Source organism: Centroberyx gerrardi, chromosome 11 (genome assembly GCF_048128805.1).
Source record: "Centroberyx gerrardi isolate f3 chromosome 11, fCenGer3.hap1.cur.20231027, whole genome shotgun sequence".
NCBI lineage: Eukaryota > Metazoa > Chordata > Actinopteri > Beryciformes > Berycidae > Centroberyx > Centroberyx gerrardi.
Genome location: NC_136007.1, coordinates 15,400,066 through 15,424,481, shown reverse-complemented (window position 1 = coordinate 15,424,481; position 24,416 = coordinate 15,400,066). Strand labels below are relative to the sequence as shown.

Sequence of the window (24,416 nt, the reverse complement as noted above, 5' to 3'; positions counted from 1 at the left end):
GTGAACATCATTTTTATCTCTTATTGTTTTACAGCCTACTCCTCCTGCGCCCCCGCCTGAGGCCAGTCCGACACAAGATCCTCTGGGAGCCACCCAAACAATGGATACAATCCTGCTGACTGCAGGGGACCCCCCCACTCCCCGAGAGGAATCCACAGAGCTGCCTTTACTTGAGCACCTGCGCTGAGTCTGCACCGGGTGACCCCCCGGTGACATTCTCTGCAGCGAAAGCACACCCGCGGTCGACTCTGGATGGGGCCTTGCCCACCGAGACCGGACTCATTCCAGCCTTCTGGACTCATTCCATTGATCCTTGTTCAAAGACAACTAACTTGATACATCCGAGATTTGTAAATCCTCTAATGGAAAATCAACCTTTTTTTCCATTGCACATTTTTCAACCCACTGCAATACTGGATAGATTTGGTTGTTCACACGACCGCTCTCCTTCTCAGCCAAAGGAGTTAAACACCTGATGGCATGTTGAGCTGATGCACGTCAGAACGCAAAATGAGTTCAGCCAACCAGTTTATTCCAAAGTCAGCTTTCACCATGTCTCATAAGACTCGATGTACTCATTCTAAAGGTTTTTCTGAAAAAAGGCACTCTGTGTCTCTATGGACAACCTCTGGGTTGTAACAGTAGTGACAGGCCAAAAAGGCCAGTGCAATTGTAAGGGATATTTTGCTTGAGTATTGTTTATTTTTCTATACTGGAGAAGGGAGGATCGCCTCTGACTTTCTCTCACTTGACATCTGCAGCAGCAGTGTTTGCATAACCAATCAAAAAAAGGAAAAAAAGGAAGTTCAAGATCCTATGTTGCTGTACTTGCAGGTGAAGGATATAGACTACCATGATAAGCCTTGTTTTGTTTTTCCCCCTTTACCATCCTTGCCGGACCTACAGTTGTGTGTCAAATGATATTTATTAAGTACATACTATATGACCAATTCTCAGCAACCTCCCCCACTTCTCCCCCCTGCACATCACACATATTCAACAACAACAAAAAAAACGCATCCCACCAAAACTTCATCTTTCTGTCCTCTGGCCTATTTCTTACAGAGGTGCCTGACAACATCAATACTCAACAGTTCTGTCTTGGAGCAAGTTTCAGGGAAAAGACTCCCTTCTATCCCGGCCAACATGTGGTGCTTTTACCGCTGAGTTTACAGTCTATTTAGGCCTGGACGCGAGTCCTGAATTTGGCTAGCAACACGGAGATGTGGGATGACTCCAGACAGAGCTGATGCCCGTGGATCAGGATGGAGCGAGGGTGATGCTTACCAGTGACATTGTGTTGATCACAAGACTACAAACTGGGAGTATTATAAACTAAAGCCTTTTTTGTTTTGGTGAGTGGAATGTCAATTTTTTTTTTGTTTTACTTTACTTGAAGAATCACAAATTCCTCAGTGTCTAAGGCCCACTGAGTTAGTTTTCCTAGGATGACCGATCAATAACTCCCTCTCTGACCAGATCCAGTCAGCTCTAGACTTCTCTCAATAGCAGGGACCCAGGCTGCTTTGTGTGGGGAGCCAGCCGCCACCCAGAGGCCCCTCTGTTTTCTTTGCCTGCAGTACGGCCCCTCCTATTACTATACTACTGCTTCTGCATCTCCTGCTAACTACTAATATACCCACTACTACTGCTGTTCATACAACAGTTACATCCAGCGTTTTAGTTGGAAATAAACAAAGTTGAATAAATACTGAAAGCAAAGGTGGAATATTTATTTGATTAATATCGTCTTAAAGATATCTTTAAAGGGGTTTGTCTATATGGTGTGCTGATATATCGAATTGGAGATAAGATTCTGCCTTCTGTCAACTGTAACCCCCCAACCCCCCCCTCCCCCTCCCTCTCTCCCTCCCTCCTTCCCTCCTCCACGTTGTTTGGTATCATCGCATTTGTATCATCTCACCAACGGCTGTCTTTTTAAGTGTGTAATATAACTGGAAGTATTCCTGAGAAGTCACTTTAAGTTGGTTTCTTTCCCACTCTTGCACTCTTTTGCTCCACCACTGTGAAAAATTGATTAAAACACTGATTGATGGTTTTAATGGGTCGAAGTAGATCACATAAACACACAAAAGAAGCTGGCAGTCTGACCAAATTCTGCCCCAATTGTTCCCCCTGGGTCCCCAGCAGCTTTTGGCCAATGCAAATCCACATATGTCCCTGCCCAGTTGTCTTGTTTTTTTTTGGGTTGAGCGGTTCTGGGATAACCTTGTGCCATAGTGTAAATCGTTGTACCAGAAGACTGCCTTGTGCGCTAGTTTTCACACCAAATAATCTCCTCTAAACTGTGTTCCACTGTGGGAAAATTGAAAGGAAGCCAGCGTTCTCAGGGTCTATAATGGGAAAGAAATTGACTTGCCGTCTTCTGCGGGAAGGCTTTTTGTCCAAAGGGAGAAAACTGAAAGGGGGATGAAGTCATACGTGGCGAAGCTGTCAAAATTATGAGTCAGGTTGAGTATTGGGTCACGTTCAAGTTACAGAAGATGCCCCCCCCCCCTTTTCAATGTTTGTTCTCTCTGGATTTACATTTTTTTCCTTCACACTGCATGCTGTTATAGCCACATCTGTTATGTCTATTGAATCACTCAATCTTTGCAGCGCTGCCCCCCCTCCACACACTGTCAACACATCCTTAGGACATTTGAGCAAGGGACACATACGAAGCCAGCCTGTTTCTTTGTCACAGAATCACATTGTTATTCAGGATTGTCCTGGCTATTGAAGTAGCGGCCCCAATTTGTTTAGCCCCCCCCTGAGATTTCTTCCTATCTCGGCTGTGAAGACGCTACAACAGGCAAACAGAGCGTCAGAATCCCATGCTCACACGTTAAAAAAAACTCCCTTGACTCAGGAAAAACAGAGACTTTCTGATCAGGGCTGTTTCCTGTTTTTCTTTTTCCCTCTCATTCATCTTGTATCCAAAGCAACAGGGAGTAATTTTGCTTTTTTTTTTTTTTTTTTTTTTTTATTACTGGGAGTGAGGAAAGCACAAGTTACTGGACAGACCTGGGTGTCAATAAAAAGGGATTACTTAATCTCTGCAATTTATGTACAGCATGTTTCGTATATAAATATATATTTAAAATATAAATCTATTTTATTATGATTCGATTTTGGGTTATTTTACATTAAAGACACTATGTTGAGGCTTAGGGGAGGGTCTCTTGTGTTCACCCATCAGAGGAGAGAGCTGGCTCCTGAGTGGAGAGGCACTCTTCACAATGAAATGTGCAGTTTGGGAAGAATCAGTTAATACTTCTTTTGCACAAATGTATCGTACACCATCCCACTTTGTTATTGTTTATTTTAGTTATATGGGGAGGGGGGTCTTTTATTTAAGAACTTTAAGTCATGTTCAAAGTTCTGTACAGTTTTTTTATGTGATATTTTTTTTTTTTTCTCCTATTTAAATTAAAGCTTTTTGTGTCTTCGTTTGCAAATTAAATGCTGTGAGTGCTTTCATTTTCCTTTTCTTTCTCGCTGGTTTCTATGTTTTTGGGGCTGGGATATCTTGCATCTAGAGAATTTGGCTTAATTTGCATTGAACCCTTCAAAATAATTTCTAATGATATACCGTGCAATGATACAATATATTTTATATTGTCAAACAATCCAGCTCTGTACAAGGGAACACAAATACATTTTTAGGTTCACTCCCAAACAGAAAACAAAGAAATATTGTATGAGTTGGTGCCTAAATTATAAGAGAAGAGCGTCTAATATGGTAATTTTGCAACAATAAGGTAATAGAGTTAGGGTAATAGTTAAGGTCTGTTGAAATGTTATTCCCCAAACCAGATACAAAGGGATTTAGCTTTGTAAAAGGTTCTGTTGTAATAGGGATATAAGCTACTACAGTATTTTCTGTAGTAGTCTTTGCTTGTTGATCTTGCAGTTTAGCAAGCAATAGCCTAATTAACTTCTGACTCAATTTACACCGATATTTGCAAAATACAAAGCCATTGATGCAGCAGAGGGCGCTGAAACGAAAGTACCGCTGACAAAGTAATCTGAGCCATTTGTTTCTACTATCATGCATAAACTTTTAAAGAAAAACTTTCATCATTCCAGACTCCCAGATATTGGTGAACCCATCAGATACAACAAAATGTATCCGGTCACAAATACCTTCGTTGGGAATGCATCAAGGATTTTCATGATCTCAGCTAAACATCGAAGGCTTGACACAAAGTTATCTGGGTCACAGGGATGAACATGTTGGTTGATGTGGTCGAACACCTCTCCATCACATATAGTGACTTGAAATCTAACACCTATCTAATCACTATAGCTCACAATCTAGATAACATTACAAGCTAGTGCATTATAGCTCAATATGGACTAGTTAAGAGTTTGATTTAACGATGGCAGACTGCCATTGTTGTACACTACCAAACAAAATAAACACATCTATTATCCTCAGGCTGCAGGACAAAGGCAGAATAATCTTTGCTTTTTCTTCTATTTTATTACAATATATAAACCTAACTATACTGTCAGATCTTGCAGTCTTGTTTGGTCATTGTGCAGGCAGGGAAGAAAGCATCCGTTTTCTCAGGTGATTTATGACCGACAGAGACAAACATCATATTTACCAAAACTGAAGATGTTTTTTGATGGGATTTTTTTAATGTTTTTTTGGAGTCTGTAGTACTTGGCAGTTGAGGTAGGATTCGAAGAGGAGATCCTCATATTCCTGTGGACAGAGTCAACTATCACTATCGTGTCATTTCTCGGTGGTTTGGGATGAGTGACGGTTTGAAAAGCTGGTCATTTGAGAGAAACGTGTCTCTTCTGTGGAGACAGATTATGTAACTTTTTGTGGGTGAACTGTGGGGAAATGCAATTCAGCAGGTACGCCATATACTAGTGAGGAAGCTCCTGGTAAATAAAAGACCATCCCTGTCAGAACTTGGCCATTTATTGTAAAAATGTGATGTTTCTCACAGGATGCAGTACAGCGATGCGGCAGTATGCAGGGAGCAGGCTAGGAAGTATGTCTAAAGTTTCATTATCTAGTTGAAACAAATACACAGAGTCCAGGAAGTCTTTTGTTTGATGCCTGGGGTTTGTTAGCGCTTCTTTTTTTTTTGTCTTGAGAAATCAAACAAAGGAGCGCTTCATCAAAGAGGGAGTGTACCGTATCTCGTTGTAACACTCCTCCTCTTCTTCTTTCCCCTCCCTCCACTTCCCGTCCTGCCCGGTGCGATGGAGCCACAGGACGAGCACCAGCAGTGCCAGCAGCACCAGGGTCATGGACAGGGTCAGCAGCACGCCCTGCAGGATCCCCGAGGAACGCTCTTCAGCTACAGAGGGAGGAGAGTGAGACAAAACAGCTATTATTTGACGGAAAGAAAAGGAAATCAATGGTGGCGTCTGCAGTGTAAGGCGGCAGAGTGGCATATGAGCCAAGGACAGAGAGAGGTACTTACTGCTGTAGATAGACAAGTTGACATAGCAGTTCTGTGTTCCCAGGAAATTAGTGGCAGAGCAGCGGTACAGTCCAGAAGTCTGAGATGACACATTCACAATTTGGACCGAGCCTGACAAATCCCCTGCAACAGAGTGCAGGAACGGCCTCATTAATACAGCATGGGTCCAAGACAGGTGACTTCTTACAGGCCAGATGTAACTAAGTGAGCAAAACTTTTTTTATAGCGACAGTTTTTAAGTAACCCTAACCCAAAAATGCAAAAAAGCAACTTTAAGCAAAGACAAATCCTTTAAAGCTATCTTAAAATAACAATCATACACATATAAAGACATTAACACATGCAACATCAAACATTTACAAATCCTATGATAAAGCTGTAAAAATACACACATAAAATCATCATAACCAACTAAAACGAAGAAACTTTTCTTATAAAGGCCAACCTATAAAAGTGGGTTTTTATGGGTAAACCACTTTCTGTATTAGGTACGAGGGACTGACACAGTCCACTGACCGTCCATGTTGATGGGGAGAGCGATTTCCTCTGGATTCAGCTTGTCCCAGTGTATCTGTGGAGCCGGGACGCCCTCAGCCACCGTGCAGGACAGCGTCACACTTCCCCCCATTTCGATGTCTCCGTCCCACTGGCACACAGGCAGCGAGGGCGGCGCTGCAAACACAGCCAGCACATTCATCAGCGGTAGGAGGAGAATGTACGGGAAATCTTACGTTGAGTCTTCTAACCTGTTGTTTTTGTCCTGTTACTGACAACGGAATACTTAATGATCAGATCTTCCATCCTGCCATCTACTACATTTCGATCAGATCAATGTTGAGTTTTTAAAGAATGATGTTATAAAAGGTTTCACTGTCTACTCATCAGACGATCTGTTTCTCAATGACTTTAGAGGAATAATTCTTGATACAGGTGCCATAGTGAGATCAACCAGCACTGCAAACTTCAGCTGACAGATCAGGTCCATCCTTCTCTTCTTCTTTTTAAATGTCTTTGAAGCCAGCAGTGAGTCTCTACAAGCCTGTTTTGGATTCTTTTAGGAATGAAACGGGAGCCAGTAGCACCGAGAAGCCATCTGGAAACAAATCTAGATTATACTGCACATACAACATGCTTAGGTTTGGACAAATGTGCGAGACCCCTACCCAGGACATTGAGGACCAGCTCTCCTATGCCAGGATCTCCCGTCTCTGGTGGGTTGTTCACCATGCAGCGGTAAATCCCAGCGTCTGATATGCGTGTGTCATTCAGGATTATATCCGCACTCCAGGGAATACCTATGTGATGAAGTTAGTTTGCGTGAATCAATCATGTTTTTGATCCTCGGTCATAATTTTATAGATGAGAAATTCTACTGAATAGTTTATTTTTCTAGCTGAAAAAGTGAACACGTAAGACACAAGTATTCATTTAATTTTCAATCTGCATTTTGTGGGTGTTACTAAGAACTAGCCAGCATCTGTTGCTGTGATCTAATCTAATTCCCTTGAGGTGAAAAATAAGCTTAAAAGAAGTGAAACTGAGTAGAAGTGGACATTGTAGATAGAAGGTTTTCATTGGTTATACCTGCAAAACCCACCCTGCCAGTGAGGGAGGGGTCTTCAATCACCTGTCCATGGTCATACACAATCACCTGGCAGCAAGAGCAGGCATTGATAAATCGTTTCAAAATCCCAAAACATTTATGCACTCGGTTATACATCAGTTAACATAGCACATAACCAGGAGGAGAGGTGATTATGGGTACAATAATATTAATAAACTGAATTTATAGAGCACTTTTTCAAAACCAAAGTTACAAAGTGCTTCACAACAGGGAACACCCAACTGAAGGTAGTGTAGAAATAAATCTTATAAAAAATAAAAAAAAATGCTAAAAGTCAATAATGAATGAGGCAAGTTAGACCAGGATTAATGGTAAGCTTTTCGATAAAAGTATCAATTTGCATTGGAATCAGCAAAGTACCCATAATAAGTTTGGAAAGTCCTCTCCACTGTTAGCAACGTGTTCACTGTCTTCGATGTAGTGCACATACAGTACATTTGAATTTAAAAAATACATGAGAGAGCCAGAAGATGGACAACTTGCCCCCCAGTTAACTATTCACATTGCAGCCAATTCCATTTTTCAGGATGCATGGCTATCTGTGCTTGTGGGTGCTGCAGACCTGCATAGGGGATTCTGGGCTGGAGAAGGGTGCCAGGGTCCAGATGACGTTGAGTCTGGACAGGGGGGTCGTGGTGAAGAAGGAGCAGGGCAGAATGACCAAATCCCCCTGGACCACCTCCAGACTGGAGTCCCTCATGGTCACCCTCAGTGCAGCTATTGACCAGGAAGAAAAAGTTAGGCATTAACGGTCCATAACAAGTGGTAAAGAAGCAACAAGTCATAACAAACGGTCACATAAGATAATGGTACGATAGCAGGAATGAATGTCAAAACCTGCTTTGTGCCTTAGATTTATTCATGTATTATTGTTGGAGTTGTAACTTCCCCGGGGTCCTGTGTCCTCCCTCGCCTCCCTCATTACAGAAATAATGAACCCTTCCCCCTCCTCTGTGTCCTCCCCAGGCCTTTTGTATGTGTGTGGGAAATCACCATGCATATTGGTTGTTAATTACACTTGACAGTTCTGAGAGTAAGCCAAACTTATCACAGACGGCCTGGACACAGAGTAGGACAACAGCCCACTTCACTGACATGTTTCATTAGAACATAAATTCAGTGCGTTGTTTTCATGGAACCGGTTTTTAAAATCGTTAGATGAGACATAAAGGCACTTTTTAAGAAGAATCTAAGTTTTATTAATGAATTAATAAAGTGCTGCTTTTCAGTCCGAGGCTTTTTTTTTAATGATGATACAGTTGAACGTTAATGACTATAGTGCAGGCACATGAAACCATTTTTTTTTTTTTTTTTTTTTAATATGAGCCTCCTTTGTTATATTCCACACTCATTTTTAGTATATTGCCAAAGATTCATCAAAAACCTTGACATCTCACTACTGGATTCTCTTTGCAGCCCTGCTTGCACTAATGTATTAAATATAATTTTATAATCTGTCCAAATGCAGAAAATGGAGTGCGATAACAAAAAGCGCTGTAATTGAACTGTTCATCCAGTATAGCTTTAACCTCATAGTCATTCTGTCATTTCACATCCAAAGAAATACAGGAATAGAGCCAAACCTTCACACATATCTCTGTCCAAATACATACATTATAGTCTAGATCTAATTCTGTATTAGCATAATCTGTGGGTCTACACTATAAATTACAGGGTTTGTCTTTCCTCTATGTACACTAGAATTGCTGACAACAAATAGTCAATTTTGAACTAAAATGCATGTAGACTTGAAGGGAAAAAGTACCAATTCTTACTGTGTAGATTCCCCAAAATACTTCAGGCTGAACTAACTGCCAATATCATGAATCAGTCAAGGAGCAACTCGTGTCTCACTGCATCATTTCAAAGCTTCAGGCAGCAGTCAGGCCTACTCACCATTCTCCAGAGGGGTAAAACACACACACAGCGTCCAGAGCATCCATCTTCCAGAGCCGCCCATAGCTGGGAAGAAATATGGACAGACAGCCCTCTCTCCTCTGTGTACCAACTGGTGGCCAAAAACTAGGCATGCATAATTAATCTATTGAGCAATGCAACCAGGCAGCCCCACCCTCCTCTGTTCACTCCCACTTTATTCTCTCTCTCTCTCTCTCAAACTAATATCTAGTAAGGCTATTGAAAAGCTTAGAGGGACAGGTAGAAATGTTTATATTACAATAGATATTCTTTCTGCTAAACAAAGCCTGCTTGGCCCAAGTAAGCTGTTATGTGTGTCATGTTCATTAAAGGAATGCCTGCATAATTTGAATATTTATATTGTTTTTTCTTCACCCACAATATGGGGGACAAGGGGGAAATCCTTGATATCCTTGATAAGATGGGAATGTATAACTAAAACAACGGATTTTTGATAATGAAAGTGTACTATTTTATTTCAGTGATTTCATAATAAAATAACGATGAATTCTCTTCATTCCATGTACTTGCGTCAAAGTTGTGAGAAACGTGTGTTCGTATAGTTGTATTTGCAAACTATATTTTGTGGACTGTAAGCACATTTAGTCAGCTATCTTCTGTTGTGTTTGTTTTTCTACAGTAGATAGGTACACACTGAACAAAAACAGCTTCTCATGGTTGGTTAGTTAAGACTGTAAACTGTAACAGCTAATCTAACATTTCTGCTTAAAACCTTTTGTCATCACAATAAAAGATGTTGCCAAAAGATTAGTGTGTGATCTGTTTGGGGTTTCATACAAGTGTGTGTCCGGCATTGGTTGTTCTTACATTACAAATATTATTGTGCTGTATTTAAAAACCTAATGACAAATAAGAGATACATGGGGACAAATGGCAGTGCCAACACAAGGCGCTGACAGCAGAGAAGCATGCTAGCACTAAGCTTGTTTCCACTTGTTTACTGTGTCCTTGCTTTCATCTTTAACTTTGGGACTCTCCCTTACTCCCCCAGCTAATTGCTGTCTGCGATTCAGGTGTGCTGATTGACTTGCCCTCTACATGTTAAGCATTTTAGGCATTTAGCTGATGATTTTATTCAGAGAGACTTTTTGTGAAGTTTAACAATAAAGTAAAATCACATTTCCTGCAAATGTAACATCAAAAGCAACCAATAGTAAGGATTGCAGGGTTAAAGCCACAATGTCCAGACAATACATGGAATAAATACTCCTGTGTAGAATTATCGCATAAGATAGAGACTGTTGGTTAAAGAAATAACCTGGGAGGTAGAAACGTTTTTTTTAGTTCAGCCCTCACAGGACAACAGAAGACTCAGGTGGGTGTTTGTCCAACACACAGTGTGAATGATTACACCTTAGAAAAACAGGAGTGATGTAGTCTACTATAGTTTGGTCTAATGCCAACTTGCTTCAAATGTGTTCAAATTCTTGAGCTCAGTGCAGAACTACAGATAATTTCTGTCTCTTGACACCCACTGATGAAAATGTTTGTCACTTGTATATTAAAGGGATACAAATATGAACTGAAAAGATCTTTTTCCCGCCGGAGAATGAAGCATGTTCGTCCCAGTGTAGCATGTAGAACAGATGTTTTATGTGATGTAGGATTAGATACAGTTCAGCAGCCTACCCAAACGAGCCTCTTCCTTCTTCCTTGAAAAACATTACTTAGTGACATCACTTTTTCAGACTTAGCCTGCCTACACAAGTTATGTAGGCCCGTCAATTTGATTTGAATTTCTCATGTTCCATCACACACCAGGCAGCCTTCCCAACTTGCCATCTAGCTGCCAAGGCAGCAGAAAATAGCAGAAATTAAGGCTGTATACAGTGATTAATGGATTCAAGCCAGTTAAAAGATTCAGGCTGTCATTGGTCATGACCTGCGCTGGAGTGTTCAAAGATTAGTTTTTGACACTTGCAGCAAGTTATATAGTGATAAGGACATCCATCCAGTTATGACCTATGGGCTAAACAAAGTGCTGCCATCGCTCCCCTTTGATGGATTTGCATGAAATTTGATATGCATGCCTCAAATAAGTTTATCTGCCTGCCAAGTTTCAGTGCGATCATCCAAATACACTTTGAGTTACAAGCTTTTAAGTGTTGCACCCATCTCTCTTCACCAATCATGACCAAACTTCAAATAGTGGCTAATATGTACGGCATGAGGGCTAAAGTTCATGACATTCAAACAACCAAATTCAGTGATGGACATTTTTAGATTTGTTGAACCCCACATGGCTCCATGTGAAAACAGCTTTACACACAGTTGAGCATGTTGATCATTTTGACAAAGTTTTGTGATGACTGGATGAACTGTCATGGAGTTACGCCTACTTTAAAAAAGCCTTTGGCAAGTTCATTGGCTAATAGTGGCTACATTGTTTATTGGACTTAAATTTACCACATTGATGCATCTCAGTCAGACTGATGGTATGCAACCAACCAAACTATTTGAGTGGTCTAATTACCAAATTATTTTAATGAAGTGGTTTTCAAAAAATTCAAAATAGCTGAAAATCAGTCATATTTAAATGGTTAGCTGGATATGTTCAGCAAGTCTGATAGCAGTTTGACCCATGTATGCAGGATATGGCCTTTTTTCAGGTTTTCTGTTCTGTGTATTACTTCTGACAAATTAAATTGCTGATCATGTTCAAAACAAACTTCTTCATGTCTAAACAGCATTAGCCTAAGCCTGTTTTCATGCAAGGTGTTGTGGATCTTTTATTGTTCTCAGGCGTCCAAGGATGTTCCTTTGACAAACGATGATATATAACGATAATATGTTGGAAAAGGAGAGAGAGATGGAAATGACTGCATTACAAGCAGGTTGGCTATAGGCCTGGACCTTTACATACACCATTTGGTGTAAACCTTTATACAGCCTTGCACTACAGAGTGCATACATTAATAGCATGGGTACCACAGTGGGAAACAAACCCCTAACCCTGGCAGTGTTGGTGCCACGCTTTACACACTGAGCAGTAGACTCAACTACTGTAGCTGACCTGTTTTCAGGGCCAGAAAGTCAAGAGAACCACTGTTAACAGCTTTGGGTCACAAACACAAATAACTAGAAATATAGTTTTTATGTGTATGAAACTCATGTCTTAAATAATTTAGTGGATGCAGTACGAATTTACTCGGGACCCTATGTCCATTCCTGAAGAAAGTTCTAGGGAAATTGGTCGGGAATACCCTGAACTTCTGGTTCCCAGTTTAATGTTTTTCCATTTTTCCAGAATGTTTTATGATTTTGTGATCACATTGTTAAAGTGTTCATAAATGCTTTAATTTGGGTTTTTATTCTAAGTGTAGGTATAAAAACCCAAACCAAAGAGCCTATGTCACAAGGTTGACTTCTCCCAATTTATTCAAATAACAAGAATACATCCAGCACCAGCTTTGTGCGTTTCAGTTGTCAGATACAGAATGTTTCAAAAGGTAAGTGTTGAAGTTATCCCGGGTTTAGAAAATAAACATTCCCACTGAAGAGCGAGAGAGAGAGAGAGTTGGCAAAACCGTTTAGTGCTTCCTTTAAGAGTTGTCTGAAAAGAGTGTAGTCTGAAATCATTAAAGACTGATCAGATATTAAATAATATGGTGAATCCTCATGAAAGCTAGGTTATTTCAACCAAATAGCAACAATACACTATAGCTGCTTATGACAATCCCCGATCGTCCCATGCAGCTACATAGTTCACCACCATATATACAGCACTGCATTCATCCCACGCCCACAGAAGAGAAAACACACAAAATGTTTACATAGAACCAATTTAGGCAGCAAAACTGTGTATTGATGACCAGTGAATGGGGACAGGCTTGTGTGTGTGTGTGTCTTTAGTTCTGAGCTCTATGTTTCGCAATGTTAACTTACATTTATCTCCATCTTCTTGCCTGCAACCCCCTCTTTGCCTCTATCAGCCAGCAGACAAGACGACCCAGAACCCTCCACTCAAAAGACAGTGGAACCAAGAGATAGCTGCTCTTCCTGTGGTCTGTATCACATTCGCACATCACAGATAAACTGTGTAGAGACACACACACATATAGACTTCTGGATAAATACGCCCACTGGTTGGACCTGTAACACTTCCCTTCATAAAACATTTGCAATGTTTCAGTGACATATGGCCAGTCTCTACACTAGGCTAAATTTTACCTAATTATGGTCTCACATGAGACATGGGGCCTCAATAAATAGAATATGAGTGAGAGAGAGAGAGAGAGAGAGAGAGAGAGAGAGGGAGAGGGAGAAGAGAAAGAGAGATGAGAGATACAGCGAGACAGAGAAGTAAGCGGAGTGAGTTCTGCCTCTTCCCTTTCAGGGAGACTGGGAGTGACCTGGGTGGTAGGCTCGCCAATCACAGGAGGATCGAGACCAGTTTACACCAATCAGATCACTTCGGTGAGAGGTGTCAGCCCGTCACAGCAGTTTCGTGACAGTATTGTCCAATCACAGCAGCATGGTGACAGGCTTCTCCAGGAACTTGCGGAACTCCGCGAGCCACTGGGCGCCGACCGCCCCGTCCACAACCCGGTGGTCGCAGCTCAGCGTCACCGACATCACACTGGCTACATCGAACCTGCAAAACAGATTGTATCGATGCATCACTGTGCTGCACAGGCCAAAGATTCGAGTTCTGACATCTGTTCTACTTGTTCTAGTATTGTGCACGCATATCATTACTAGTCGTGACACCGACCCTTTTTCATTATCGGCAGGCAGCAGCCGTTTCTCTGAGCCTCCGACGGCCAGGATACAGGCCTGAGGAGGGTTGATTATCGCTGAGAAGTTCTTGACGCCAAACATCCCCAAATTAGAGATGGTGAATGTACCTCCCTGGGAAAAAAAAACACACACATTGAAGAACAAAGTTGCAATGATTTGCTGGTTGACAAGTGATGATTAAGGTCTGCAAAAGGACTCCTGTTTTTTGGGTTATTTTTTTTTTTAAGAAGAGGCAGTCAAAATCTTGAAATCGCAAAATTGCAAATACCCGTAGAGACAGATAATGTGTGTGAATCCGCATGTCGTACCTGGAACTCGTGCGGCTGCAGTTTGCCGTCTCTTGCCTTGGCAGCGAGAGCCGACACATCGGAGCAGATGGCAGCCAACCCTTTGGTGTGGGCGTTGAACACTATGGGCGTGATCAGACCGCTGGCTGTACTCACTGCTACACTCACATCCACAACATGATTTCTGCAAAAAAAAAATAAAAACAGACACACACAAACTCAACCATAACTCTTTATAGGGGCTCATATCAGTATAGCCACAGCCTATAGCATATGGTTGATAATCCTCACTTAAATTGCTGTTGGTACATTTGGTCCATGCATTTGTGTCCAAACAGAGAAACAGTTCAACTAATCCATTTACGCTTTCAGTTCTCTGTCACCTAAGTGCCCTCTACTGGCGGAAAGGTGCAGCTACACTTCTACAGGTTTTACAGGTGGTCTGGTGGTGACGGAGACCATTCTACAACAAGAAGGTCACAGGTTCGATCCCTGCAGTATTCATTCTTTCATCCATTCTGTAAGTCGCTCTGGATATGACTTACAGCGAGATGAGAGAGGTGCTAAGAAGGTTGATGTCAGTCAAAACGCAGATAGGCATAAAAAAAGAGACAGGGTTCCTACATATTGTCCCACTTTAAAAATACCTTTTCCAGACTTTTTCCATTTCTTGACTAGATTTTAAGATTTTGGCAGGTGAAGATGGTTGGTCTATATCATCCAAGTTAATAAAAACTAGGCACTATGACCAGGCCGTATTAGCTGAAGATTAGTGGGTGTTCAAATCAAGAAAACATGTATTCCTATGTGCAATGGAACTCAAAACTAGGTACCTCGAAAGGATTGAATTCATTCGCTATACATTTCGATACTTTCCAAACGGTAGAAATGGTGAAGAAAAAGTGTGGTGTGTGTGTGTGTGTTTACTCACTGGCGGATGACCGTGTCCATCCAGGAGGAGTTGGCCTCAGGAACCTTGAGACAGGCCAGAGCACTGGCTTTGATGATGAAGTCATTCACACTAAGCTTGATATTCTGGGCTTTAACCTCCTGCAGAGAGGACAAGAAAGGGTTGAAGAGGCACGGGAAAATAATTATCTCAGCCATGGTATGACAGCTAAGCAAAAATATGTTTTTCCCTCTCTGTCCTGATTCTGTCTGCACACTCCTATTCCCAAGCACAGACTCACAGCGTTGAGTTCCTTCCTAAGCTCCAGCACTTGGTCCATGTTGACGTCTACAGACAGATAGTAGTGGGGGATGGTTTGTTTGGACTGCATCAACCTCTGAGCGATAACCTGGAGGAGAGAGAGAGAGGAGTTCAGACTTCAGCTTTGATCCATAATTCATCATGGAGAGGAATGAGATGTGTTAGTCGAGTCTGTTTTGATAAATTGAGTGTGTGCCTATCTGGAGGGCAAAACTATGGAAAGAGGCTGCTGCGAAATGTGGAAATGCAGGACAAAGATAACAGAGCTACACTGTGAAAACCCCAGGGAGTTTGTCTTGCAGCGCTCAATCCACCAACACTGAACCCCGCACAAACGATGCGTGTCATGAATTGGAGCTGACTGCTGTCAAAGGAGTTAGAGCAGAAGAGGAAGTCATTATCGAACACAATGGACTACCATAAGCCGTGTGTGTGTGTGTGTGTGTGTGTGTGTGTGTGTGTGTGTGTGTGTGTGTTCTCACCTTGCGGATATTGCTGATAGGGATATCTGTGAAGGTTCCAGTTGGTGCAGCAGTAGGTGCAGCAGGTGTAGGAGCAGCTGGAGCTGCAGCTGGAGTAGCAGCTACAGCCTGCCAATGGAAATTATATATCACAGATTACTTGCAGTGTGTACGGCATCCAAACATCCAAATTGTGAGAGTGTTTTTCTACAAGTACTGCATGATTATGGCTAAAATGATAATCCCAATTATTTTGCCGGTTGTTGTGATCACGATTACTGGTTTTGATGATTTGAGGATCAAAACTATTTTATTGTGCTTTTAGCAAATTCTATCAACATTTTGACTATTTTCAACTACTGCAGACATTCTAAATGAAATAAAATCTTTCTATATTGCCAGCATACCAATATTCTGTGATTATTTATTGTGGAAATTGAAATCGTTACTTATGATTACACAGCATGAAATGCTGTGAAGTGCATCCCTAACTGAGAGACACGGATGCAGAAGATGGCGGGTGCTTCACTTACAGGGGCAGCCTTGGGTGGGACAAAGCTCTCAATGTCTTTCCTGGTGACGCGTCCATCAGGGCCAGAACCTGAACAGCAAAAAGATGTGTACAGTTCTGTGTAAAAAACCTGATCATAGCTCATTCTAGCTCTGCATCTACTACTTTCACTCTACTTCTTGCCTGTACATACAAAAAGCCATACAAAAGAGATTGATCACTAATTTAAGGTTTTTTTGGGCCCTAGTGCTCTAACAAAATATGCCTTGATGACGACTTCTGTCTGGACATACTCACCGCTGACCTGTGCCAGGTCAATTCCTTTCTCAGCTGCAAGTTTCTTGGCGAGGGGGCTGGCGAACACACGCCCTTTCCTGGCTGCTGCTGGGGCAGCGGCAGCAGCAGCAGCCACAGGAGCAGGGGTGGGCGCTGCAACAGCTGGTGCTGCAGCCTAGAACGTAAACACAAACACTCACAAATCAGGTTACACTTGTACCAACTATCTGAATGCAGAATAGAGACCAAATTCAGTAATTTAGAAGAGCTAGGCATTAAATCTCTAGGAGTGTATGTGTACGTTTACTTTTATTTGAAAGTAAGAGCTTATGTGTGTGTGTGTGTGTGTGTGTGTGTCTCACCGGTGCTGGGGCTGGAGGAGGTGTGGCGACCTCTGCCACGCCAGTCTCTACATAATCGTTGAAGGCAGCGATGTCACTCTCCTTCTCTACAATAATGCAGAGTGGCGTCCCCAGCGGGACGTCCCGAGTGCCCTCTGACACCATGATTTTGGCCAAGTATCCCTCCTCCTGCACCTCAAACCCTAGATACAAACATAACGCAAGGGACATGTTGAACAAAATGACCTTTTACTTTCAGGCCATTTAATTAAGGATGTAAGACAATTGTGTTTTTGCATATAAGGGATAGAAGTTAGTATTTAAGGCATACAGTCCACCAAGAGCGATATCAGTATCAGTTATCTGCCCATGGCATGCTAAAACTGGCTACTGTATCAGAATTTCCCAGATATTAAAATCTGATCCCACAGGCCTTATATAACATGTCAGAAATCAAAACAAAGTGGCGTGATTGTCTTTCACACTCAGAAGGATTTTACACCTCTCAAACAGAAAAAAATGGATTATATGTACAAGTTTTTTGGCCAGTGAAGTCAGTAATAAGTAATGAATTGGACTGATAGTCTGTATTGGCCAATACCAACAGTTTAATACTCTGAATCAGTATTGGTGGATAGAGTTGTGATATACATTAGCATTAGTTTGGCTTTACCAATGGTTGCCTTGTCAGTCTCGATCTCAGCCAGCAGATCTCCTTCGCTCAGCTTCTCTCCAACCTTCTTCTCCCAGCGCTGCACTGTACCCATCGTCATGGTGGGAGAGAGGGCAGGAAGCAGAATCTGTAACACACACACACACATCACACACACTTCTATTACAGACAATACGCATCATGGTTAGTAAATATCTACAGTGTGCTGAAGACATCTCTGTTTCTTCCTCTCTGATCACATGGCAGAGGAAACTAGGCCACTGAGAGCAAATTAAATCAAATACATTTTTTTGAGCAGCCAGCATACTTGTAGTTGCAGTGTCCAAATCATTTATCAAGTGTGAACATTCTACATAACATGGAAATATGCGACCTCTACTGTCTTTATCTATGAAGTCATTTAACACTCCCGTATACTGTCTGAAAATAGTATTGGAATACATCAGTCCTCTGAAAAATTAAAAACAGACTTATATGTTTCATTGTCTGGTTCGTCTTTCCCACTGGCAGCGCTACTGTCACAAATATTTCAGTTTACGATGATAGTATAATCTTAGTGGATTTTTGATCCTCAGGAAATTGCCTACATAAAATTACTGTGTCATCATACTTACAAGTATCTTTATGCTGATTTGATTTGGTAAGAATTTAGATGCTACCTCATCTAAGCATTGCCTACTAGTTTGTACTTGAATAACCAACAACTCACTTATGCTCATCACCAAAATGAGTAGTAATTTCTTCAGAAATACTTGAATGCCGATTGAAACAATACTAGGTTACTATATAAAGTGACAAGGTTCTAGCCCATAGAAGGAGGATCTAGTTAGAGCAGCAATATGCAGGTTTTGCAAATAAATTAATAATTAAATAGGGTACATTCTGTATGATCACAATGTGTCTGGCTGTGATCCTGTGTGTACATGCCTAAATCCCCCCCATTTGCCTGAATCATCATGTTCAGGATGTTTCAAAGCATGTACCATGTGCTGTGGGTGTGGTTTATGGGCATGGCCACAGTGCAGGGAAGTAATAGAAACTACAACTATGATGGAAAACAGTAAGAAACTAAAGAACAAAAGCTTAACAGAAAAGCTAGACCTGTTAAAAAAATACAGGTGAACATCGGCACTGTTTTGTTTTTTTTGCTTTAACTGCGGACTGCCTGCGTTTGCTGTCAGCTTCTTCAGCGCCTGTTGTGGCTTTACAGATGCCAGTTATCTCAGCCTCAGGCTGGATGCCATTTCAAGGTAGACAGCTCATTAAAATGAGTGACAAGTGTTGGGGCATTAACTTGCACAACTGAGGGGGAGGAGGGCCGGACTAACAATATACCTCCTGCCTCAAGGCAAAAAGTTGATTATTGTAGCTTTAAATCAGTCAAATCTGGCTTATGTCAGATTTTAAACAAAAAAATGAATGGTTATCCGATTGTTAGAGCTACAACTGTGAGGGTTAGGTACCATGTTGTTGAGAGTTTCTGAGAGTTTCTAAATATTTAGGTATCATGTGCCCAATGCACCACTTACCATATGATTATATCAATATTAACAGGCTGGCTACAGACACATCACATGATCTGATGTAGGGAGACAACAGCCTCAAGCTAATACCCCTTTATGCTACCACAGCTTCATTATAACCTCGATTCCAATTTTTGGGTCATTTTTATTAGCCTTCCCACCCAAATGATAATAATGACAACATCAACTGATAACCTGTTGTTTCTATCCTCAACAACAAAACCAATCTCGACAATTAGATATGAGAGGATATGGGAGCTCTCCGGTGCAGACAGGCTGACAGATTCCCGTCTCAGTGTAACAACAATATGCTACTATTTCTGTTTACATTACACAAGATCAAAATAATCCCAATGTTCCAATACAAATGCTGTTTTGTCATGAGAGTATTGTACAGAGTGAGAAGGCTTGATTGAAGCTAAGTTTTGCATGACTATGGGCAACAGATATCAGAACTTGTTCAGCTAAGAAGAAGACAGTTAATATAACAGGGAAGCAGTTTATATGACTTGTTTCCTTAAACAAATGACAAAAGCCGCAGGTGTGACCGTGACTGTATTTCAGCGTACTCCAGTTTCTTAATTATTTTATAGGCCTACCAGCTTCATAGTGTGGTTTAAATCAGTTTGAACTGAAGGATGCAAAGCTTCTTCAACAATCTCTTGAATCCCAAAATGGATAAAACCTCAGAAAACATATACTCCCATAGCTCAACAACAAATAGGAAAAGACAACAAATATTGTTTTAGGTTTTTGTTTTCCCTCATGAAAAATTATAATTCAAATTTGAAGACTTGCCACTTCGCCCCAATTCTATTTATCAGTAACCATGCACGGACTACTTTGTTTATATGAGGACACACCTACCTTCATGTGTGTGGGGTAAGAGCTGCCCGGTGCTGCAGGAGGAGGAGGGGGAGGAGCGGCTGCTGATGAAGGAGCGGCACCAGCTGCTTTTAGTGAGTCCAACGTGAAGTCCTTAAAGGCTGGGATGAGGTCAGGACTAGGAGGGAAATATATACAGATATTAGACATAAATACACACAAACCAGAAACACATCCGGGCTGAACGACCCAAGTAGTATGACATGAAAACTACTTGGGTCTTGAAATGTAATGAAAATATAATAAAAACTACTGTCAAAATTCAGTCCAAACAACTTCTTCATTTTACACAGCGGTAGCCAGATAGAGTTAGAGACAAATTAATACTAGGGTGGGTCCATGTGATTGCTCTCCTGGAGGACTAAGTCCAACTTTTAAATATTTATTTAAACTGAGTTGAATCAAGAGGCATACCAAGGCACTTTACATCAAGTGTAATTACAGTTAAGTGGGACAGCGGGAAATTAATATTCAGTATGACACACCCGTGATTCTGAATGGCAATTTATGAGCTTTAACATGGGAGATGTTTCCATGTGTCATCCCTGTAAAACCTGCCTTCTATGCCATAACCCTGATGTACAGCAATGTCCTAATTGAGCAATATCCTGATTGAGTAACATCCTAACATTGTGACAAACACCCAAGCCACTGCACCAATTTTGCCCATGGCATGCAGTTATTTTCACTTTAAGGAAAACATCTCAATTAATCCATTAACTGTTAAAACACAAATGACAAAAAAAAAAAAGACTTTTTGAGCAAAAGGATTTTCAGCTAATGACCAAAAATAATGACTTGTGATCCAACTGCTAAAGCGGTGTAAAGAGTGAAGGTGTGTGTAAAACGTGTGTATTCTTATTAACCAGTTCACTGTAGATCTGACATGACTGAAAATATGCATGACTAATCAAAACAGAAGAAGGACTTGCAGAAAAATCACATCCCTCTTTACATAATACAACTGGCCATTTTAATGGAGTCCTTTTCTCACTGAATAGACATTTCAGAGAGTAAATTATAGGCTACACAGACAGTATAGGAATACCAACAGTATTAGTGAAAAGTTATATGCAATTGTCCCACATATGACACTAATGAATGAAAATAATTTGAGAATATGACATCTATTTTGCCATTAAAATTTATTTCAAGCCATGGAGTCCTTCAGTACGTTCTTGCCCGGTTCTAGTTTCTTATCAATGTAATTTTAAAAAGCAGTTGGATATGACGAAGTATGAAGAAAAAAAGAAAAGTAAAATTGGCCCAAGTGCAAACAGGTCTCTAGCAACAGAGGAAAAAGGAAATGACAGGAGATCTGCTATTCAGAGGTTTCAATTTTAGAGAGCATTTATAGTTGGACCTTTCAGCAGAGCCCGGTGAAGCCTTTCAGTTGAGTCAGTCAGCCGTTTAACTCCAAAACCATCACTTCACATCCTATAGGGACCGATAGTGCAGACACTTACCTGTCAACTGTGATGCAGATCACTGCTCCTACAGTGACGTCCCGGGTCCCTTCAGGAACCAGGATCTTGGCCAGATAGCATTCCTCCAGTATCTCAAACCCAACTGTGGCCTTGTCAGTCTCCACCTACACAGACAGAAACATTGGAAATAAATAATGCATAGTGTTGATACTCTACAGAAACACACACACACACACACACACACACACACACACACACACACAGCTCCTAACCTCTGCTATAAGTTCGCCCTCGTTGATCTTTTCTCCCTCCTTCTTCTCCCAGCGAGCGATAGTTCCCGTCTGCATGGTGGGGGACAGGGCAGGCAGCTCCACCTGTCACACACAAGCAATGGCAGGACAGTTAGTGACAAGTGAAAAAAATTCATTACATAACCAAGTGGAGAGCCAAATATCAAAGCAATCACAGACACACACACAGTCCCTCCCTCTCTGGCACCATCGGCAAGCTTTTCCTCCTATTCAATTAAAAAATGACAGCGGCACCCTGTCAAGTTTATCGCATCCTGACTGGAGCTTCATGGAAGGGCAATGTAAATGTTGGGCAATGTCAGTTGCTCCATCACCATCACCTCATCCCTTTGGCTGAAACGTGGATCAGCCATGACCACATACAGCTGCGTTTCTCCATGTTTTTGTGCTGTTTCGTAGTGGCTTTCAAGGTCAGATAAACATCTGATAACATTTATCCACAAGTGCTACCAGCCAGATACATGGGGTTCCCAAACTTTTGTACATCAAGGACGCTCTCCAAATAGATCTGCATTAGACCACAGACACCCATTTGATAGTAAGTCCTCAGGAATCACATCTGAGGAGATTTGTGTGAAGTACAGAACTGAATAGGTTTCTACACAGGAGGTAGGCTAATAGTCGGGACAGTAAAACTTATAGCCAGAACAGTCATTCTTATAGATTTTCTAAGGTCGTGAAATAAAACTAAACTGTTTGTCATTTTGCTGAGGACCCCTTGGACCCCCCTGGTGGTCCTCGGACCCTTGTTTGGGAACAGCTGGGCTAGGAAACCATCCAACTCTCTCAAATGGAACCTCACTCGTCTAGCCAAAGCTGTCATTAACAAACACTGTTGGCCTAGCTATTTATCACTGCAAAGACCGAGGCGTGTCATTGTATAATAAAAAACGGCAGTTGAGCGTCCGTTAAGCAGTGACAGCTACCCGGTGCATCACGGTGCTAGTACCGCATGAGCTAAGCGGCGGTTTGGCTAAAGGAGGTCATGCTAGCTAACGTTGCCGTCGGTGCTATAGCAACCGAAACCCAGGCAGGGTAACCTACCTTCTGGTGAGGGGGCAAGCTGTAGAAGCGCTTGGTCTGACAGCTGCTGGCAGGCTGAGGACACCGCAGGAAACCCATTCTGTGGGTGAAGACGACGCCGTTGACGCCGCTGCATGCAGCCCGGGACGCTGCTCCGGAGTGAAGCCGCCTCAGACGGCCGGTCCCGGGTCCGGAGCGCGAGCTGAGCGCAGCAGGCCCCGAGAGGGCACGGGGACAGGGGAGCCCGGCATTCGGCCTGAGCCGCAGGAGCAGACGAAGCATTTCGCAGCAATTGAAACACTACACAAATCTATTAAATTATATATGAGTTACACCGGCATCAGAGATCTGCTGGTACCGTGTGTCACTGTCCCCAGAACCGGCCCGTGCTCCTCACTTTCTAATGACCTCCCAGTCCAAAACACAACGCTTTGCGGCTCTCCTCCTCGTCCTGCCGTCGCTTGTCAGTGAGTGTCGCAAATGAGGCGCTCGTCTACAATCAAGGAAGTCACCTAGATGTAGCTCTGTATCGTAAGACTAGTCAGTACAATCAGTGAAATGTCCCTCAGCGCATAAAACGGAGTTAAAATGATTAATATATTTTATCTATTTTAGAACACGATCTTTATACTGATAAGCCCTAAACCTAGTGGTACAAACTGACAAATGTCGTAAATGTCTGTTTGAATGCAATTATATAAATAACCACACGGGGGAAGTAAAATACTTGCTATTAGCATTATACTGGATTCACTGATTGACTCAAGTAGGTCTATCTGCAGCTAGACCCTTCTCGATTGACTGAGAAGCTCATGTACAGTAGACCTATTTAAATGTAGTGTTCATAAACACCCCACCCCATCCCAAATGAGGTGCAATAATGGGGTCCTGGCCTAATGCTTGTGATGGGGAAATGTGTGAGTACATTGTAGAGGACACCAGCCTTGTTTAGAAAATGTTCCCTATATTTCCCTTACACACACATATTGAAGGTCCAATCTGTAATCATGAAGGGTGGAAATATTGTTTGAGAAAAATCTAGATTCAAATGCATGTGAATTGTAAAAGATATTCACAAGTTGTCAAGTGATATGACAAATTCAAAGACGATTTGATTAAAAGTGTTAAATTGACAGCCACAAAGTCATTGTCACTGTCTATCATTCATCATTAAGGGATAGTCAGTTAACCTGCACACCTCAACAGCTTCTTCACAACAGCTGTCACCCTACTAAAGAGGAAATTTCCCCCACTGCCCCCTAACCACCATAAAAATTGTGACATTGACATTTTATTAAAAAACTCAAGTTTTTATTTCACAATAATATCAGTCTTTCCAACATTCAATAATGACCATTCTTAGATTTGAGCCACTAACTAATATATACAGTACATTTTTGTAGAAGTGTCAGTGAACAAAACAAATGGAAATAACCATCTCACCAGCAAATTGTAAATTTTATAGGCAATTATGGCATTTATGTGTGTTGATTTACAGATAATGCATATTTCTGTTGGCTTGTGAGTGAAGGCAAACATTTTGACAGGTTAGACTGAGAGATAAAACCAGCTGTGTGACCACCAGTTTGAGTCTCTCCTACAGTTCGTATTCTGTACGAATCTCAAGGGTCTGTAGTCTTAATACTGACAGCTGTTTACTGCATCAAGTAGATCAGCTTTAATAATAACAGTAATAGTTAACTGTTCTCCTGGCATTTGAGAGAAACGTCCAT

The 24,416-nt window shown here is 41.6% G+C and overlaps 3 protein-coding genes across 3 annotated transcripts in view; 1 reads left to right on the top strand and 2 right to left on the bottom strand.

The window, feature by feature from the left end:
• The window catches only part of LOC139910744 (pecanex-like protein 3), a 28,365-nt gene extending 24,913 nt beyond the window's left edge, over window positions 1–3,452 (top strand). The window contains exon 36 of the mRNA XM_071898146.2: window positions 35–3,452. Coding sequence (XP_071754247.2) covers window positions 35–187 — 153 coding nt within the window. The 3' untranslated portion in view covers window positions 188–3,452. The remainder of the gene's footprint in view (window positions 1–34) is intronic.
• A 1,672-nt stretch (window positions 3,453–5,124) lies between these two features.
• LOC139910729 (immunoglobulin superfamily member 11) lies at window positions 5,125–9,037 on the bottom strand. The gene is made up of 7 exons (XM_071898120.2): window positions 8,974–9,037; window positions 7,640–7,794; window positions 7,038–7,104; window positions 6,617–6,748; window positions 5,970–6,125; window positions 5,454–5,576; window positions 5,125–5,327 (listed from the first exon to the last, which is right to left on the bottom strand). Exons 1-7 carry the CDS (start codon window positions 9,035–9,037, stop codon window positions 5,125–5,127), a joined length of 900 nt encoding a protein of 299 aa, XP_071754221.1.
• A 2,698-nt stretch (window positions 9,038–11,735) lies between these two features.
• dlat (dihydrolipoamide S-acetyltransferase (E2 component of pyruvate dehydrogenase complex)) lies at window positions 11,736–23,122 on the bottom strand. The gene is made up of 14 exons (XM_071898101.2): window positions 22,705–23,122; window positions 21,622–21,723; window positions 21,389–21,513; window positions 19,905–20,040; window positions 17,515–17,641; window positions 16,863–17,044; window positions 16,522–16,675; window positions 16,247–16,314; window positions 15,735–15,842; window positions 15,233–15,340; window positions 14,974–15,092; window positions 14,064–14,226; window positions 13,730–13,866; window positions 11,736–13,609 (listed from the first exon to the last, which is right to left on the bottom strand). Exons 1-14 carry the CDS (start codon window positions 22,963–22,965, stop codon window positions 13,480–13,482), a joined length of 1,920 nt encoding a protein of 639 aa, XP_071754202.1. The 5' UTR covers window positions 22,966–23,122; the 3' UTR covers window positions 11,736–13,479.
• Between the last annotated feature and the right edge of the window lie 1,294 nt (window positions 23,123–24,416).

Bases quoted from the DNA above. Each gene is read 5' to 3' on its own strand.
- LOC139910729 (XM_071898120.2), bottom strand. From the start codon at position 9,037: ATGGGCGGCTCTGGAAGATGGATGCTCTGGACGCTGTGTGTGTGTTTT. The intron at 7,795-8,973 runs GTGAGTAGGCCT...CCTGGTCAATAG, and splicing joins TTTTACCCCTCTGGAGAATG to CTGCACTGAGGGTGACCATG. The intron at 5,328-5,453 runs GTAAGTACCTCT...CTCCCTCTGTAG, and splicing joins CAACTTGTCTATCTACAGCA to CTGAAGAGCGTTCCTCGGGG.
- dlat (XM_071898101.2), bottom strand. From the start codon at position 22,965: ATGCTTCGTCTGCTCCTGCGGCTCAGGCCGAATGCCGGGCTCCCCTGT. The intron at 17,642-19,904 runs GTAGGTGTGTCC...TGTGTGTTACAG, and splicing joins CTTACCCCACACACATGAAG to ATTCTGCTTCCTGCCCTCTC. The intron at 17,045-17,514 runs GTAAAGCCAAAC...GTTTGTATCTAG, and splicing joins GACTGACAAGGCAACCATTG to GGTTTGAGGTGCAGGAGGAG.